At 36.7% G+C, this 20,198-nt stretch overlaps 1 protein-coding gene across 1 annotated transcript in view; it reads right to left on the bottom strand.

The window, feature by feature from the left end:
- IPO11 (importin 11) overlaps positions 1-20,198 on the bottom strand; it is a 224,917-nt gene that overhangs the window by 153,679 nt on the left and 51,040 nt on the right. Inside the window, exons 6-9 of the mRNA XM_011952217.1 lie at positions 13,468-13,600; positions 10,450-10,508; positions 6,271-6,319; positions 3,678-3,748 (exon numbers count right to left, since the gene is read on the bottom strand). Of these exons, the coding sequence (XP_011807607.1) occupies positions 3,678-3,748; positions 6,271-6,319; positions 10,450-10,508; positions 13,468-13,600 (312 nt within the window). The remainder of the gene's footprint in view (positions 1-3,677; positions 3,749-6,270; positions 6,320-10,449; positions 10,509-13,467; positions 13,601-20,198) is intronic.

Here is a 20,198-nt window from a genome sequence, read left to right as displayed (position 1 = left end):
TCGCATTGCCAAGACAGTCCTAAGCAAAAAGAACAAAGCTGGAGGCATCACGCTACCTGACTTCAAACTATACTACAAGGCTACAGTAACCAAAACAGCATGGTACTGGTATCAAAACAGAGATATAGATCAATGGAACAGAACACAGTCCTCAGAAATAACACCACACATCTACAACCATCTGATCTTTGACAAACCTGACAAAAACAAGAAATGAGGAAAGCATTCCTACTGAACAAATTGTGCTGGGAAAACTGGCTAGCCATACGTAGAAAGCTGAAATTGGATCCCTTCCTTACACCTTACCCAAAAATTAATTCAAGATGGATTAAAGACTTAAATGTTTGACCCAAAACCATAAAAACCCTAGAAGAAAACCCAGGCAATACCATTCAGTACACAGGTATGGGCAAAGACTTCATGACTAAAACACCAAAAGCAATGGCAACAAAAGCCAAAATTGACAAATGGGATCTAATTAAACTAAAGAACTTCTGCACAGCAAAAGAAACTACCATCAGAGTGAACAGGCAACCTACAGAATGGGAGAAAATTTTCACCATCTACGCATCTGACAAAAGGCTAATATCCAGAATCTACAAAGAACCTAAAGAAATTCACAAGAAAAAATCAACCAATCCTATCAAAAAGTGGGCAAAGGATATGAACAGACACTTCTCAAAAGAAGATATTTATGCAGCCAACAGACACATGAAAAAATGCTCATCATCACTCAGCATCAGAGAAATGCAAATCAAAACCACAATGAGATACCATCTCACACCAGTTAGAATGGCAATCATTAAAATAAGTCAGGAAACAACAGGTGCTGGAGAGGATGTGGAGAAATAGGAACACTTTTACACTGTTGGTGCGAGTATAAACTAATTCAACCACTGTGGAAGACAGTGTGGCAATTCCTCAAGGATCTAGAACTAGAAATACCATTTGACCCAGTCATCCCGTTACTGGGGATATACCCAAAGGATTACAAAATCATGCTACTATAAAGACACAGGCATACGTATGTTTATTGCGGCACTATTCACAATAGCAAAGACTTGGAATCAACCCAAACGTCCATCAGTGATAGACTGGATTAAGAAAATGTGGCACATATATACCATGGAATACTATGCAACCACAAAAAAGGACGAGTTCATGTCCTTTTGTAGGGACATGGATGAAGCTGGAAACCATCATTCTGAGCAAACTATTGCAAGGACAGAAAACCAAACACCGCATGTTCTCACTCATAGGTAGGAATCGAACAATGAGAAAACTTGGACACAGGGTGGCAAACATCACACACCCGGGCCTGTCGTGGGGTGGGGGAATGGGGGAGGGATAGCATTAGGAGAAACACCTAATGTAAATGACGAGTTAATGGGTACAGCCAATCAACATGGCACAATTATACATACGTAATAAACCTGCACATTGTGCACATGTACCCTAGAATTTAAAGTACAATTAAAAAAAAAAAAAGAAAAAAAGAGACAACCAGACATTGTGTGCCGTATTGCATGTGTGCATGTCATACAATACACAGCAATACTTATAACTTATTCTTGCCATCCCTGCCCTATCCCCACAAAAAAGCCTGCCAGTGACTAAGCCTCTACATCTAACTACCAACTTATAAGAAATATGGGAGGAGAACTGTGGAGACCAAAGAACATGTTTAAAAAAGCATATGGAGATAGAAACAATTAAATTCAAAACATGAAAAAGTACAGAAAATTACCTGTTACCTCAAGAAATAATAGCAAGGAAATAAATTTGGAATAGATGGAAAGGGAGCTGATGCAACTTGAATACTGATTCAAACAAACTATAAAGAATTCATAGGAGAGACAATCGGAGATATCTAAAATCTGACTAGAGATTTAAATGACATTAAGAAGCTATCACTATGTTTTAAATATAATAGTTGTGTTAAGATCCTATTTAAAAAAAATAAAACAGGCCAGGTGTAGTGCTCACGCCTGTAATTCCAGCACTCTGGGAGGTGGAGGTCGGTGGATCACTTGAGCCCAGAAGTTCGAAACCAGCCTGGGCAACATGGCAAAACCCTATCTCTACCAAAAATACAAAAATTTAGCTGGGCATGGTGGCAGGTGCCTCTGGTCCCAGCTACTTAGGAGGCTGAGGTGGAAGGATCACTTGAGCCCACAAGGCAGAGGCTGCAGTGAGACAAGCTCACACCACTGCACTCCAGCCTGGGTGACAGAGTAAGACCCCATCTCAAAACACACCCACACACAAAACAAAACAAAACAAAACAAAACCCTACCACTTAAAGACACACATTCAAATATTTACAGATAATGCTAGATAATATCTGGGATTTGATTTAAAATAACCAGCAAGAGTGGGAGGGGAAAGCAGCACACAGACAAAGTAAGACTGACTGTGGCCATATGCTGGTAATAGCTGCTGAGCGATGATGTTATGAAGACTCAAAGTTACTCAATTCTATTTATAGTAACGTTATCCTATTTTGAAATATTCTAATTTAAAAAGCTTTAACAAATTCTTAGAGATCATAAATATGAATTTCATAAGTGAAATTGCTTCCAACATGTTATGTAAAGTAGAATTACAGATACCGTCTATCCGTGTCATTACCTTAAGAAAGAGCTGAAAGAAGTGAAAAATCCCACAGCTAAATAAATGTGTTTTCTAAAAGAGATCATCCAAATAATGCTCTTTAACTTTTACTTATGTAATTGATATACTGAGTAGGGACTGTGAGGTAGCAGAGCTGCAGGCAAGTGTCAGTGATACATACTGTATAGTCCTCTTTGACTAAGCACATCATCCTGTTTTACTTTGTTTTGTGATTTTTTAACAGAGAATCTGAGTCAATTTGATACTGTATCTTGGAAGATTAGGTGAACTTCTGTTGTTGAGGCTACTTGGAACAAGAGAAACGAACACAACTGAAACTAAAGGTAATTACTATCTAAAACACAAAGATAAAAAATAGCTCATTTCTGCTCCTTTTCTCCCCTCCCAGGGAATAAGCAACCCCTCCCCTATTATCGAATCTTTAATTAAAAAGGGAAATAGATTACAGATTTAGGTATTCCCACCTGTCTTCAAGTACCTATTTTACTGCAAGCAGTCCCCAAGTTAGGTCTTTCTAACTGCTGTAACCCAATTTTTGCACTTCTCCCAATCCTTCAAGCCCAAAATTTCATAAAAATTAATGTTTTATAAAATGTAATTATGTACACTGCCTACCACAATGCATCCTCTATAATTCCACTCAAAAGATGCTTAGTATGGACGAAGATAGTCTGATGGTCATTCTGAATATACTGACTTCCTGTCTGCTACATTTGTTCTGCTTCTAGCTGAACCGCACTGCTATCTTCTTTATCTCCACTTTCTCCAGTGGGTCAAAGAATAACGAGCTTTAGAGGAATCAAATACTCTAATATTAGAATTGATTTTTTATGTATCAAGGTGACTTACACTATGACATGTTATATAAATTTAATTATTATATGTATTCTAAAGTACATATAAAAGCAATTTTTAGCTTTCCTATAAGGAGTCAGAACATAGGTTTCCTTACACTGAAGTGAAAATGGTCATAAAAATATCATTTTCCCTTCTAAATTTGAATGTGTATTATATTTGAGAAAACAAGTTTTTTAAAAACTTACCACTTTAGTAAAAAGAATGATGGTCTTTTCCAGTCTATCTCTGCACACATTATCTGTACCTATACTTCTACCTGTTAAAAATACATTTCAAATATTCGTAGAAGTTAATATTCTGTAAGTTCACAACCAAGACAACATCAAAACTTTCACAAAAATAATATTGCTGGTTTTATTTTTGCATATTATGCATTATGAATTCATTATTTAAAAAGCAATACCAAGATTTATACCGAATGACACAGTAGCCCTCTGTGCCACATTATACAAAATTAATCCTAATATATGAACTGAACTCATTTTTATAGTAAAAGAATAGTCGTTTTAGCAATGAATCATGGATAACATTTAAAAACTAAATGTCACAGCTGAAGTACAACACACATGTGTAAAATAAAGCACTCAAGGAGTAACATACTCATTATCATTTTTCCTGTATCTTCTGACAAATTGATTCTGATAATTTCCCTGGCGTGACTTTTTTTTGTACATTCAGAACAATGTCCACCAGCTCATCAGCTACTCTGCTCTCTAATAATACTCTTCATATTCTGTTTGTTCATCTGTCTTATTCTCTCCTGGAAGGGTTTGTATTCTTCCTTCTGCCACGCCCACAAGGATGGCTGAGAAAAATGACTATTTTTAGAAAACGTAACTTACACAATATGAACATTCCTGCATGCATATCTTTGCATGCATAGTACCCAGAATGGTGTCTGCCAAAAGGCTCAATAATGTTTTACTAAATTGAAACTGACTAACATAAAACAATCAGTAGCTCCTTAAAAGAGAGGAGACTAAGATATCTTCTCAGGATAGCAAATCCCCAAACACACGCACACACAATTTGTGTGTGCACACATGTGTATGTCCAAATAAAGGTGCTTACAATCACATGGAAGAAGAAGGTAATAAACAGACCACCAGTAAAATACAACACAAATATAAATGCTATAGTCTCTCACATAGGATAGTGAATAATAAAGGATACTAAAGATAAGCCACTGGAGGTTAATGAACAAGGGATTTACAAAATGAAACTGTCAGTTGGCCAGGCGCGGTGGCTCAAGCCTGTAATCCCAGCACTTTGGGAGGCTGAGACGGGCAGATCACGAGGTCAGGAGATCGAGACCATCCTGGCTAACACAGTGAAACCCTGTCTCTACTAAAAAATACAAAAAACTAGCCGGGCGAGGTGGCGGGAGCCTGTAGTCCCAGCTACTCGGGAGGCTGAGGCAGGAGAATGGCGTAAACCCAGGAGGCGGAGCTTGCAGTGAGCTGAGGTCCGGCCACTGCACTCCAGACTGGGCGAGAGAGTGAGACTCCGTCTCAAAAAAAAAAAAAAAAATGAAACTGTCAGTTAAGGAAATTTATATCACAGTGATATGCAGCAAATACTAAAAGCAAAAGAGTCTCTAAGAAGTCTAAACAGGATTTGGCACATAGTCTATAGGTAATATTTGTTATACATATGACTGTTGTGAACATCTGCCTGGAAAGGGGTAGCCGCAGAAGAAATATAGAAAGGGGAACGAACACAAAATAGATTTTTTTTTTTTTCTTGAGACGGGGTTTGTTCTGTCACCCAGTTTGAAGTGTAGTGGTGAGATCACTGCTCACTACAGCCTCAACCTCCCAGGTTCAATCAATCCTTCTTGAGTAGCTGGGACTTCAGGCACACACCACCATGCCTGGCTAACTTTCTAATATTTTTTGTAGAGACAGGGTTTCGTCATGCTGCCCAGGCTGGTCTCCAACTCCTGGGCTCAAGCGATCCATTCGCCTCGGCATCCCAAAGTGCTGGGGTTACAGGCGTGAGTCACCACGCCTGGCCTCAGGGAAATCTTTTTTTAAAAATCTATTTTGGTCAGGCAAGGTGGCTCACACCTGTAATTCCAACACTTTGGGAGATGAAGGTGGGCGGATCGCTTTAGCCCAGGAGTTTGAGACCAGCCTGGCAACAAGGCAAATTCCTCTACACTCATTACCAGTACAGTAGTCTCCTCTTAGTTTTGCCTTCCCCAGTATCAGGTGCCTGCAGTCAATCACAATCCAAAAATATTAAATAGAAAATTCCAGAAATAAACCATTCTTAAGTTTCCAATTGTGCAGCATTCTGAGTATGGTGATAAATCTCAAGTTGGCCCACTCTGTCCTGCCCCAGACGAGAATCCTCCCTTTGTCCAGCAAACCCCGACTATATACACTACCCGCCTGTTAATCACTTAGTAGTCACTTTGGGTATTAGCTTGAAAAAGCATAGTACACATAGGGTTTGGTACTATCTGTGGTTTCAAGCATCCGCTGTAGGTCTTGGTTTGTAGTCCAAGGAGGGAATTCTGTATAAGAGACAAAGGCTAAGCTTCTAACTTAACTTCAGAAAGTTGATACAAAATACTCATTTTAGCTACATATAGGATCTCTGCAGCTATCAAGTGCTCACTCAGGGGGGCAATTTGACAAGAGACACTTTCTCCAGATTTACAATTGTGCACCAGAAGCTATTAACGAATAAGTATCTATTAATTCCTCATTAATCCTAGCTATTAATGAATAAAAATTCTACAGTAAAAAGGACTGCAATGAAAGTACTTACTGCATTCCAGAAACTGTTTTAGACGTTCAAATATTCCATGTAAAAAACCCTAGAAAAGAGTATTATTTGAAATATCTCAATTTACTGTTATAGACATTTACCTTGTACCCTTTTCAGGGACATTAAAACAAATCTATTACATCACTTTAAAAAGTTAGCTGAAGAAAAATAAGTTAAAATTAGTTAAGCAAAAAACAATTCACTATTATAAACAAGGAAATAACAATAGTATTTCACCTCTTCAATATCTCCTTTAGTTACATAAATCACTTTGCAACAAATAAAAAATTACTTTCTAAGCATCCTGTTTCACTAAACACTCTATTCTCCTTACTTTGCTTTAATTTTTCTTCACAGGCTTTAAATCCCTTGAAATACTGCATTTGTCCATTTATTATGTGGCTCCTTACATTAGAATATAAGCTCCCTGAGAGCCAGAACTATGCTCTGTTTACTGCTTTATCCCAGAATCCTGGAACATTGTTTGGCAATAATTAAGTATTCAAAAAATGAATACATGGTACCAATTATTTACACGACAGTTCTTAACTCCAAGTATATGACACATTGGTCCTCAGATACTAGTGTTAGATAGGCATCAACATATACTGGCTAGGTCTAATGGACCATTATTTTTGAAAACATATTCTAAGATATGTTTTGAATAATTAACAGGAATAAATAAAAAGAAATAGTGAAATAAATTAAAAATTTTAACAAGAATTTAAACATAGAAGACATCTTTGTATCAATAAATGTTGGCATATAAACATCATAAAAGATGTCACACACTCTATTAGCAAATGAAGTGGTCTCGTTTTGTCATGAAATACTGGATGATGGTGGCTTTCCTGGAAAATAATTAACTCTAGAATGCTACAATTCCTCTCTATCCTCAGAAATATATTGTTCATTCATCACTTCTTGAGTTTGAGAAAATTCAACTAGGATACCATTATCTGAAGACTTAGTGTCTGAGATTTTACTTAGACAATCAATTTCATTGTTAACATCAGAGTCGAGAGTACTGCTCTCAGACTCTGAATACCCGTCCACTGACTCATCAAAAACTAGTAAACCTTTTCCTCTGTCAATTTCCTTCCCTCTCTGTCATTTCAGGTAGAAAATGTAAAATTCTGAATTCTCAACTATATTAAATAAAAGCTAAAAGCAGAGTAAAATCAATGTTTCCAATCTTCCTTTATACTTTCCAGAAATGGGACGCAATACAATTAATACAATTTAATTGTGTTAAATTAATTTAATTGGCAACACAATTAAAAGAAGAAGAAAACTTCAGGATGACAACTTCACTACTGCATCATCTTCCATTTTCATACTATTTCTGTCTTTTTAAAGCATAGTTGACAATAATTTATAATGAAAAAGTAATAACAATGAAACAGCAAAAGGTTTCAATATAAAAGAATAAGATCACTAAGAGATCCCATGTCTCTTAAATTTATAAAAGGGTCCAATAGTCCTATTCTCCAAAGAAAGTAGAAAATTATAAAGGCCACTGATTTTAAAAGCCATCATATCAATGTGCATGCCTTCAGAGCCCAGAATCTCACCACTGTCATGTATCATTTTTTTAGCATCTTTTAAGCTCTCTGTTGTTTTTAAGATTTTTAGGCCAGGTGCAGTGGCTCACGCCTTTAATCCCAGCACTCTGGGAGGCCGAGGCGGGTGGATCACCTGAGGTCAGGAGTTCGAGGCCAGCCTGGCCAACATGGAGAAACCCTGCCTCTACTAAAAATACAAAATCTTAGCTGGGCATGGTGGTGCACCCCATAGTCCCATCTACTCAGGAGGCTGAGGCAGGAGAATCGCTTGACCTTGGGAGGCAGAGGTTGCAGTGAGCCAAGATCACGCCATTGCACTCCAGCCTGGGCAACAGAGTGAGACTGTCTCAAAAAAAAAAAAAACAAACAAACAAACAAAAAATTTTTATATTATTTGAAACGTTGTCCTTAATTTGTTAAGATTTTATCCTCTAATTGATTGATATACCTTAATTATTAAATGCTACAATAAGGCATTTATAACTGAGTAAAGGTTGACATATGATTTATGCAAACAGAAGACTCTTAAGGCAAAGCCAAAGCTCACAAAATATCAATGATAGCCCAAGTAAACCACTATTTCAACTCATAGGAATATAAATCAAATCAATTCATTTTCACTTAAAAAAAGATAAACATAATATTCTAGTTAATATAATGAGAGTAATATTGCATATAATTCCTGAGGCTTTTGACATATTGCTTCTAACATAAAGGATTTATTCATTAAACAAATAACTATTGAGAATTTACTATATGAAAAAGACTGTTCCAAGCTCCGAGTCAGAGTGAATAAAACAAAACCCCTGCCTTCGTGGAATTTATACATTCTAGTGAGGGAATTGAAAGGGAGCTGTCAAGTTGGTTTCTTGAAAATCTTTTTTGGCAGTATGGCAATTAAAGTGTATCTGGATTTAAACTGAGGCTTGATATCTTTCAGCAATTTGGTAATATGTATCAATACTGTGGAGGTGCATATGCTTAACCCAACACTTTCAATTCTAGGAATTTATCCTAAAGAGATTAGAAAACCACATAACAGTTACCTAAATGTTCACTCCATATCTTTTATCAAAAATGAGAAACTGAGAACCTGTATGTCCATCAACAGATAATTGTGTAAGTACATTATAAGAATCCTATATTAATATCTCTTTTGTAAAAAATTAGTCTACTGACACTAATCATATGAATGTACCATACAATCATTTTTAAAATAATATGTAATAACAATACAACTGACAAGGGAAAATTACCTATAATTTGCTTAGTTTGTTTTTAAAATGAAAGTAAGGAAACAACAAGTAAATATTATCCCATTTGTATCAAATTGAGTGAGAAGGTCTATCCAGAATAATATGCATAAAATGTCTTCAAGGATATTTATAAACTTCAGCAGTATCTCTGAAGAGTAAGATTATAAGCGATTTTTTAGTTTCTTTTTCTGAAATTTTTAACTTAAAAAAAAGCATGTCAATTTTCATAAAATGAAATAACCATCATATTATGATGATGTGTATTAATTGGTTTTAAACTCTTTTAACAATAGAACAATTACTTCAATCAAATCTCATCAATATACAAAAAATTCTATTTTTTCAATGGCACTGGTCAAATCTAGTAGGGGAGACCTAAAGACCCAATTAGATTTATTTTTTCCTCAACTACTGAGCAACCCCCAAAGCAACTTACAAAAAGCAATGTTTTACCTGAGCTAAACTTACTGTGAATACTAACACAGATCTAAGTATAATAAAATGCCACTTCATCTATTAAAAAAAAAAAAATGCAACTAGGCCAAGCACAGCCACGCCTGTAATCCCAGCACTCTGGGAGGCCAAAGAGGGCGGATCACTTGAGGCCAGGAGTTCGAGACCAGCCTGGCAGAAATGGTGAAATCCTGTCTCTACTACAAATACAAAAATTAGCTGCACGTGGTGGCGCATGCCTGTAATCCCAGCGACTTGGGAGGCTGAGGCAGGAGAACTGCTTAAACCCAAGAGGCAGAGGCTGCAGAGACCCAAGATTGCGCCATCGCACTCCAGTCTGGGTGACAGAGCGAAATTCTGTCTCAAAAAAAAAAAAAGGTAACTATATTTTTGCATAGAAAAAAGAAGATGGATCTACAGACAATGAATATACATCACAACTTATGATCAATTTATTGACAAGGTTTTTCTCTCATATATTTTTTAACTGATTGCAAAGAGCATGTATTAATGTTATGATCAGACAGAAAAAAACAAATTTATTTTAAATACACAAAAACAAAGGAAAATATTAAGTATATAAATAACTATCTACAATGTGCCTAGTAATGTTATAATGGCATTCAAATTCACAGGAGTTCATTTTAATTTAAATTCAAATTAACACTCTCAATGTACCGTGGTATCCTTGAGAAATATCCTGGGCCTATTTCTTCTCCTTCACACAACAGCCACTTTGATGTAGTGAAAACAGACCAGACGTCTAAAAGTCAGAATGGTAAAAAACTAGATGGTCACTTAATAAAAACTCTTCTAACTGAATGCCAAATAAAAAGAGCACTCTTCCAAACATTCAGGAAAACACCACTTTCCCAAAGTCACGGCAAATTTCTTTGATCACTTACCATCACTTCCATATTCTTATGAGGTTCCACAAATCCATTAACAGTTAACTTACGCAGCACTGAAAAGCAAAAGCAAGCTTTACTTGAATCGTATTTTATCCTACGAAAAGTACAATCACAACAAAGATTCAGAATCACAAAACGTAATCAAGCTTGGAGGTTAACCTGGGTTAGAAAGTTAACTCCTGGTTATCTGGTTGGGAAATTAGTGGGAAAAATGGAACTAAAGTCTAGTTCTTCTGACTTATTGTTACTACTCATATTTCTAAAACTGGATTCCAAAATTTAGTGTAATTTATATAATTGTTAGTACTTCTTACCTGCAATAACTGAAATTGGAAAAGTTATTTCTGTTTCACAAACTTTAAGCTATGACTCAACGGTAACCAAAAAACTTCATTCAGTTTTAGGCTATATTAATGGAAATACAGTTATCTCCTAAAAAGGATATAAAAATTAAACCTTATTTCCAAATCTGGAATCAACTACACTGCTCAACTGTGACATTTCATGAGTAACATGACAAACTAATGTACACAGAGAGATAAGCAGGATAATAGATTTGAAGGCAGAGCTAGATTTAAATCCTTGCTCCATTGTCTACAGCTGTAATACTACTTTGGGCAACGTTTCTAGATCTCAGTTTCCTCATCTGTAAAATGTGGTTAACAAATCTTACTTCATAGGGTTATTGATGGATTCCACGGTATATGTAAAATATAGCAATTATTTAGCAACAATAAGGATGGTGACAGTGTAAGAGACAAAATTAAAAGTTCAGTAAATAAGCACTGCTATTACAATATTAAAAAATTATACCTTAAATAGTGTTTATGAGGTCTACAGGCAATGGATTAAATTTAGGTTTAGAATGTAGCTGTCTACTAGACCTTCAGTTTGTAAGTTGAAAGCAATGTATTAAAAAATTAGGTTTAGAATGTAGCTGTTTATAAGACCTTCAGTTTGAAACCATCAATTATATGCAACTCAGAAGTTGCTGCATCGTAACGATGCAGTAACTTTTCCTCATTTTCATAAGGAGAAAACAGAATTCAAATTGAGTCCCTTATTCGGGATATGCTTTCTCACCATAAGACCTTGAGCCATAATACCTGAGAGGATCCTTTCCTTCTCCCTTCATCACCTAGTTAACTTCCACTTATCCTTTAAGATTATGGCTCAAAGATCACTTTCTCAGGGAAATTTTTTCCGATCATATTATATCATAATATCATAAGGCCTCTGTCACAGGTGTCACTTTAAATATATTTGTGGGATCATTTTATTAAGTCTGTCTCCCCAGTGCCAAGCACCTAGAGATTTGTCGAATGAAATAACGAATGCATCCATGTCTAAAAGATACTAAATGCACTAAGTGTAAATTCAGATAGAGATTACACAAAACAAAAATTCTAGTCTGGAGTATTTCTTCATTTCAGGATGGAAACATATAGTTACAGAACAAAATTTTCCAGGGCAGGATGTCTCTAAGAAGTTAACGTGAATCTAAGACCTTTAGATGGTGAGGTATTAAAAAGCTTAAGGCAGGCAAAGATATAGTAAAGCTACATATTTTTCGTCAGGAGTTAGGCTTTGAAATCAATAAAGTAAGAAATCCCTATAATCAAAAGAAATCTTGAAAATTCTTAATCATTAAATATACTACTATACACACAGTTTTGTATACACAGCCTTATATCAGTTTCTCTGATTCTTTCTGAGTAAACATTTCTCTCCAATGTATGTAATTTCTTCCTCAAGGATGTTGACAAAACCATCTCCACTCACTTTTATAACTACTTCTACAATGGATTTTATTTTTCAACAGTCCTTTTAAATCAAACATTTCTTCACAGGTTTCACAAAATATGCTGACAGTTTGGGATTTGTGCATCCATTGTCTGGTGAAAGTAAGTGATGCATTAAGGCAATGCCAAGACCAATGGGATTCCAAGGTACCAGAATGAGTATGATAAAAGAACTTATAAGTAAAACTAAAAAGAATGCAAACTGAGTTAGAGTAAGAGAGAAACTGATGCTGTCTGAGATCAAACTAAGAAAAACAAACTAGGTCAGGCACAGTGCTCATCCCTGTAATCCCATCACTTTGGGAGGTCAAGGCAGGAGGATCACTTGAAGCTAGGAGTTCAAGACCAGAAAGACGTAAAAATCAGCCCAGTGGAGTGGCATGTGCCTGTAGTCCCAGTTACTCAGGAAGCTGCAGTGGGAGGATCACTTGAGCCCAGGAGTTCAAGGTTGCAGTGAGCTATGATTATGCCACTGCACTTCAACCTGGGAGCAAGACCCTGTCTGTTCCAAAAAAAAAAAAAGAACTAACAGAATCTTAGCAACCAGAACAGAAAGAAGAAAGAGAGGAGGGACTATAACAGTAAGAGAACGAGTCAAATGAGTATGTTTCAGAAGAAAAGGAACCTGGGAATACATTCATCAAGATAAACAGCTCAAGGAAAGTGAGATGGAGATTTATGCTAAGAGAATGCCTGCAAGCAACATACACCAAGATGCAGGTCAAGATGGCATCCCATCAAGCACCTTCTGAAATCCAAGTGAGTGTGAGGCACTAAGACGAAAGATGGAGCCTCGCCTTGCCAGGGAAAGGAGGGATGAAAGACAGTGCTTATTCCAGCCTGGAGAAAAAAATTTAGGAAAAGTTGGCATGACAATGGTAAGTGTAGGGGTCCAGAATGAGAAAAATAAAGTAGAAACAAAAACTAGAAGCATTTGAAAAAAATATATTCAGAGCCATGAGGCCACAATAATGTGAATAATGTGAATCTAACTATCCACTTCAACTTACTATACGTGCTTTCAAAAATTAGAAGGGGTAGAGGAAGAGCTACTGTCACAAAACTATAAATAAGCCCTTATCTTTCAGGGAGAAATTAATCTCTTATTTTTCCAGTGAAATTGGGAACAGAAAACCCATCTAAAGAAACTATTTGGTGACTGTTCTGAGGTATCTCATTTCAAAAATGAACATATCAAGTTTAATAGTACCTTTCAATGATAGCAGAGTTCGTTCTAGTGAACTCAGAATTACAGCTTCATTGCCAGACGAAACTTGTTGCAGGAATGTGTCTGTGTGGTGATTCCACAGAGAGCAGGCAAAATTATAAATTCCAGAAGCTAACTGCAAAAAAAGGCAACAAATTTATTCATAGTGTATTATAGATTTCAGTAATACATTAGAACTACAAAGTAATATATTTTAGTTTTACAACTAAGTACACATTTTCTGAGAGATCTGAAATAGTCAAAGAGTATTTGTGGCAATGTTTCATACTTTTTTAGCCACAAAGCACAGTAACACATACAGCTTACACTGGCTGCTAAACACACACAGATACACCCCTAAAAGACTAGTTTCTTAAAACAATATTAATACCTCATCAAATCCTGCATTGCAGCCTTATATATTCTATTTTTATTCTTTTTATCCCCACTAATAGGTTGCAACCTCAGTTTAAAACAATGATTTATGGACTGTCACTGAGTATGTCAGATAAATCAATATATGAAGATACACAAAGGAGAAAGCCTTCCGTGTTCTGCCAGTTCTACCCATACGGCTTTTGCAAATTTAATGCCAGGAACATACCAACCACATGGTTTCTCAGTTGCTTTACTAAAGTATACTGATATTTAAAAACCTGACCCTCACATTAAGAATGTTCTGCCTCACACTTTGAGGCAGAACATCTTCCAGTGATATCTTCGATTTTTTCCAGGAGTTCTCAGAGCAATCCAGCTAAGTCTACATGGCTATTTACTTTAAATTAAAATTAGATAAAGGTATTTATGACTAGTTATCATCAGCATACTTCAGAATACTTTTTCTTACTCAAGACATAAGCATCTCCTGTTGACTAATTAAATGCTATTTATAGAACAGGCATCAGAAACCAGAGCTGCAATCCTGTTAAAATCATGTTTTTATGAAAAAATCAAATTCCATTTACGTTACTTTAATTAAGTACTTTTAATGGTCTGTGCCATTAAAACAGCTTCACAATATCCCCTGGAGCAACTGTGCATGTATCCACACAGAACACACAAGCTTAGCAAAGGCTTGAACCTCAGCTAATCTGAGTCTTGGCAAAACATCCTGTGATCCTCCCAGAACACAAGAGGATAGAAGGCTTGTAAGAAACTTACAAGACCATCTACTACTCGCCTCTTTATCTCCTCCTTTAGGCTATCATGAGACAGTTTCTCACCACCTCTCAGGTTCTGAAGAGGTATAAGGCTTTCTGTCCTACTCCCCTTAAAATATACTGCAGAATATAAAACTGCTGAGCTATACAGTCTAGAACTGGCTTCTCAGCAATTAGGCATCCCACGAGTCACATTAGAGTCATCCATCTCCTATTGTTTCTGTGTCATTCTTTCTGGTGTATGAGACAAGGCCCACAGGAAGCTTGCACCTGTAGGTGCTTCCCTTCTCTATCCAAATTAAATAATGAACTGCCTGAATCTAAAAGTGGTTCACTGTATCTTTACAAACTAAATCAGTCAGGGATGCCTTAGCCCTTCCTCATCTTGTGTGTATACTTTACAACAGGTACAATGACTACTTATTAAGCTACTTTAGCATATTCTCAAGTATGTATACAGTATTTCAAAGAGTAAAATCAAACTGCTGAATCCTAATGTTTCATCATAGCCAAAATACTTTAGTGATCATTCTCTCAATAGTGTTATAACACAAACCGCTGTATCATAAAAACAGTTTAAAAGTGACATTTTCCCATGAAGTAATAATGTAGCAGAGAAGCAAACATTCACTCTGATAGAAGGGAAATAATATTTAAAAAGTGGGAAAAAAGCTTTATTTCAACAAACTTGCATGCTTTACTTATAACTTCAGTAAACCATAAAATGAATTTGTATTTTTCTTAGTAAGTCCTTTCAGAAAATAAAAAACTGATATATCCAGAATTGAAAAAAATCTATTGTCCTAAATTTTATTATACTTACTGTGTAATATACAACATCCTAAACTTTCCCAACACATACATCATTAAGATATTTTGTCAGCCAGAAGAAAGTGAAAGAATACAAACAGAAGGATTTAGAGGTATAAAGGGTAAGAATTCTACAAAACACCTAAAATTTTAAACTAATGTAAAATCTTACTGTAGCAAATATTTCAACTTCCCAAAAATGAAATCTATAGCCTTGGCTATAATTTGTAGATCTGTTTTGTACTGTGTCTTTTTGTAACAAAACAAAAACTCAAAGGGTGCCATACCCAAATTTCAAGTAAGACCAAAAAACTATTATGCTTTAAACCGATATCTTGCTTACCACAAAATGACATTTTGAATAATTTTATAGCCTTTCTTTGCATCTCCTTAAAACTACCCGTTAACATTAACTTCTGTGTATAGATATTAAAATTGTTTAAGAGGACTTTATATTGAAATTTTTTGCGTCAGTATTATCTGAAGTCACTTGAACTCATTTAGAAGGTATGCTCAGAGCAGGCGCGATGCCTCAGGCCTGTAATCTCAGTGCTTTGGGAGGCTGAGGCAAGTGATCACTTGGTGTCAGAAGACTAGCCTGTGCAACATGGCGAAACACTGTCTCTACAAAAAATAAAAAAAAATTAACCTGGCGTGGTGGGGTGCACCTGTACTTCCAGCTACTTGAGGGGCTGCGGTGGGAGGATGCCAGGATGCCTTGAGTCCAGGAAGGGAGGCTGCAGTGAGCCGAGACCACACCACTGCACTCCAATCTGGGTGACAAAGTGAGACCCTGTCTCAAAAAAAAAACACAAAGCAACAACAAAAAATAACCAGCTGGGCACAGTGGCTCGTACCTGTAATCCCAGCACTTTGGGAGGCCAAGGCAGGTGGATCACGAAGTCAAAAGACTGAGACCATCCTGGCCAACATGGTGAAACCCGTCTCTACTAAGAATACAAAAATTAGTTGGGTGTGGTGGTGCACACCTGTAGTCCCAGCTACTCGGGAGGATGAGGCAGGAGAATCCGGAAGACAGAAGTTGCAGCGAGCAGAGATATCGCCACTGCACTCTAGCCTGGCGACAGGGCAGGCTCCATTTCAAAAAAAAAAAAAACCCATATAGGCCAGGTGCAGTGGCTCACGCCTGTAATTCCAACACTTTGGGGAGCCAAGACGGGTGGATCACCTGAGGTCAGGAGTTCGAGACCAGCCTGGCCAACATAGCGAAACCCCATCTCTATTACAAATATAAAAATTAGCTGGGCATGGTGGCACGTGCCTATAATCCCAGCTACTCAGGAAGCTGAGGCAGGAGAAATGCTTGAACCCAGGAGTTGGAGGCTGCAGTGAGCTGAGATCACACTATTGCTCTCCAGTCTGCGTAACAGAGACTCCATCATTAAATAAATAAATAAATAAATAAAACTACATACACAAATAAAAGGTATGTTCAGGATATCAGTTTATCAGTATACAAGTATTTATGTAGATAACGATGACAGAAATGGTAAATAAAATAACATTTACAGCATTTACAGAATAAGACATTTATTAAACCTTACTATGCACTAGGCAGTACTCTCAGCACTTTACCTATGTTAACTTATTTAATCATCACAATCTAAAAGCAGATATTATTTACTCTCCTTTTACAATAAGAAAATTAAGTGAGGTATAGAAAAGTTAAGTAACTTGCCGAAGAATAAAGAACACAGTAAGAGGAAGAGACAGGATTTGAATCCAAGGAAGGTGCTCAAAAAAATTATCTTCTATGCTCTAATGTCTCCTAATACAATAACTGACAATTAACTGCATTGTATAAAAGAGATAAGCATTTTTGGTATAATTAAGTTCTGTTTAAACTTTTTTTTTTGAGACAAAGAGTCTCACTCTGTTGCCCAGGCTAGAGTGCAGTGGTGTGAGCACAGCTCGCTGCAGCCTCAATCTCCTGGGCTCAAGCAATTCCCTCACCTCAGCCTCCCGAGTAGCTGGGACTACAGGGGTGCACCACACCAGGTTAATTTATATATTTATTTTTACTTTTTGTAGGATGGGGTCTCACTATATTGCCCAGCCTGGTCTCAAACTCCTGGGCTCAAATGATCCTCCTGCCTCAGCCTCCCAAAGTGTTGGGATTACAGGCATAAGCCACCATGCTTGGCCCTGTTTAAACCTTTTGATATCAAAATATAAAGTACACCCTGGGCACAGTATCTGACAAAAGTACACCCTGGGCATGGTATCTGACAACTGTAATCCCAGCACTTTGGGAGGCTAAGGCAAAAGGACCACTTGAGGTCAGGAGCTGAAGAACCACCTAGGCAACAAAGTGAGACCCTGTTTCTACAAAATGTTTCTTAACAAATTAGCTGGACATGGTGGTGCATGACTGTAATCTCAGCTACTTGCAAGGCTGAGGTGAGAGGATCATTTGAACCCAGGAGTTCGGGGCTGCAGTGAGCCACGATCACAACACAGCACTCCAGTCAGGACAAAAGTGAGGCACTGTCTCTAAACATAAATTGAATGTTTTTCTTGTATATACACATATATTCATATACATATAAGTACCATACGTGTGTAAATTAGAACTAGTCCCATTCACTAGCCATAACAGCCATAGACCTTTTATCTAATTCTCAATACCTTCCACTACCACTACATGCCAGACTCGCTGAAAAAAAAAAAGGATGGTAACAGTAATTATTCCCTAGTTCCTCAATTAAAAGTAAGATTAAGCTTGGGGGGAAAAAAAAAAAAAAAGTCAGCCAAATAAAACATGGCACAGACTCAAGAAGCAAAACATTAAGGGAGAATTTGCCATCCTACATAACCAGCATATTTTGAAATTGTGTCAGATTTTTTAAAAGTATTTTGTATTGGCCGGGCACAGTGGCTCATGCCTGTAATACCAGCTACTCAGGAGGCCGAGACAGGAGGATTGCTTGAGCCCAGGAGTTCAACGTTGCAGTGAGCTATGAGTGTACCACTGAACTCTAGTTTGGGAGACAAAACCCTGTCTATAAAAAATAAAAACAGTATTTTTTAATAATGGTAGCAAAGGGGCAAAACTGTTTTATTTTTTTCAGGCCTGACTTCTGTTACCAGAAGAATATCTCTTTGCAGAATTCTACCACTTGCATACACACAATGCAAATCACAGTAGACATATTAAACACAAAATCTTCCCCACTCAGCTACAAAACAAAGAACAAAAAATACCATCTCTGAATACTATACCAAAGGTTCTTACTGTCACAAGATTGAATAAAAGGAAGTATTTAATCATGGTGGAATCAAAGTCATTAAAATAAAATTCTGTTCCATAAAATTATCTCCTTTTCTATTTATCATTTGACTCTAAAAATACGTGTTAGAAAGTTCAGTAATTCAGGTAGTCAAAGATTCCACTCTATTTCACCTTAAGCAACTTTCAATGTTGAAATTTTAATTCCTACTTCTCACAAAAATAAATAAGATTTATAGATATTAGTGTCAAAGTTAGATCTTCATCTATTAATTCTTCCCTCTTTCTGTCCCTAGAAAGTAGTACTTAATATGAGAGAACTACAGGCTAAAACATCTCAAATCTGAAAACCTGAAGTATTTGCTTCAAAATCCTTAACTTTGAGTGTCAGCACGATGCTCAAGAGAAATGATCACTGGAGTGTTTCAGTTTTCAGATTTTCACATTTGAGATGTTCAACGTAAGTATAATGCAAATATTACAAAATCTGAAAAAAATCTGAAACATTCTGTTGCCAAGCATTGCAGATAAGAAGTACTTAACCTGTACTTTAAGGACTACAAATATGAAAAGCACATAAGACGCCTGGCACACAGCAGGTATTGCTAAATGAAGGCATGTAGTATTTGAGACAGAAATTAAAAAAAAAAAAAAAAAAACCAATAGTATGGAAATTTAAAAACAAAAACCTAACAGTTAAGGACATTAGGCATCTCTTAAAGTTCCAATTCAAGACTTTCTAGCTAGCCTACGAAAGGTCTATACACAAATGGCTGGAATGAAGAAGCAATAGCACTATCTTTCGACAAAGAGCCTCTCCTTGACCAAACTTTAGTTAGGTTTTTCTGAACCTTTGTCCTAACTAGGCTTCTACTTTTGGACTTCCAAAACGTCTGTTCTTTGCGTCACTCAATTTTAGCAAGAAATCTTGCTATGTTGGTTTAGCCAAAATCCCCTATCCTTGACATCTGATATTATCACTATCTAATCAGGTTGCTTTCAGCAAGAATCCTATTAGGTCAGTTTGGCCAAGAACCCCCTCTCATCCCTGATGATTCTTTTTAGTAATCTTCCATCTTCTCAACCCCCACAACCCTCCTGCAATCGCCCACCCTTTCCACCCCTGCTCCTTGGCAATAAATTCCCAGTTTTCCTTGTATTCAGAGTTGAGCACAATTTCTCTCCCCTACCGCAAAACCCCACTACAGTAGCACCATCTGAATAAAGTCTGTTTTATCATCCTTTACAAGTGTTTGAAAAGTTTTTCTTTAACACTTTCCAGCCCTTTACCTTCAGTAAATGCAGAGAGAGATAAAGAAAGAAGAAACATCAGGAATAAAGAAGAAACCACAGGAAGCAACCATTGCCAACTAATATATTCACAAGCCCTGTATAACCTCCTATCTGCTCCAGAAAACACCAACTGATACATGCTTATAGAAGGCTCAGCTAGAAAAGAGTAAGTAATAAAGCAAACAAGTAGGAGAAATAAAAATATTTTTTCTATATGTGAT

This window comes from Colobus angolensis, unplaced genomic scaffold (genome assembly GCF_000951035.1).
Source record: "Colobus angolensis palliatus isolate OR3802 unplaced genomic scaffold, Cang.pa_1.0 Scaffold337, whole genome shotgun sequence".
Classification (NCBI taxonomy): Eukaryota; Metazoa; Chordata; class Mammalia; order Primates; family Cercopithecidae; genus Colobus; species Colobus angolensis.
The sequence above is the reverse complement of the archived record's forward strand: the minus strand, read 5'-3'. Positions and strand labels throughout refer to the sequence as shown.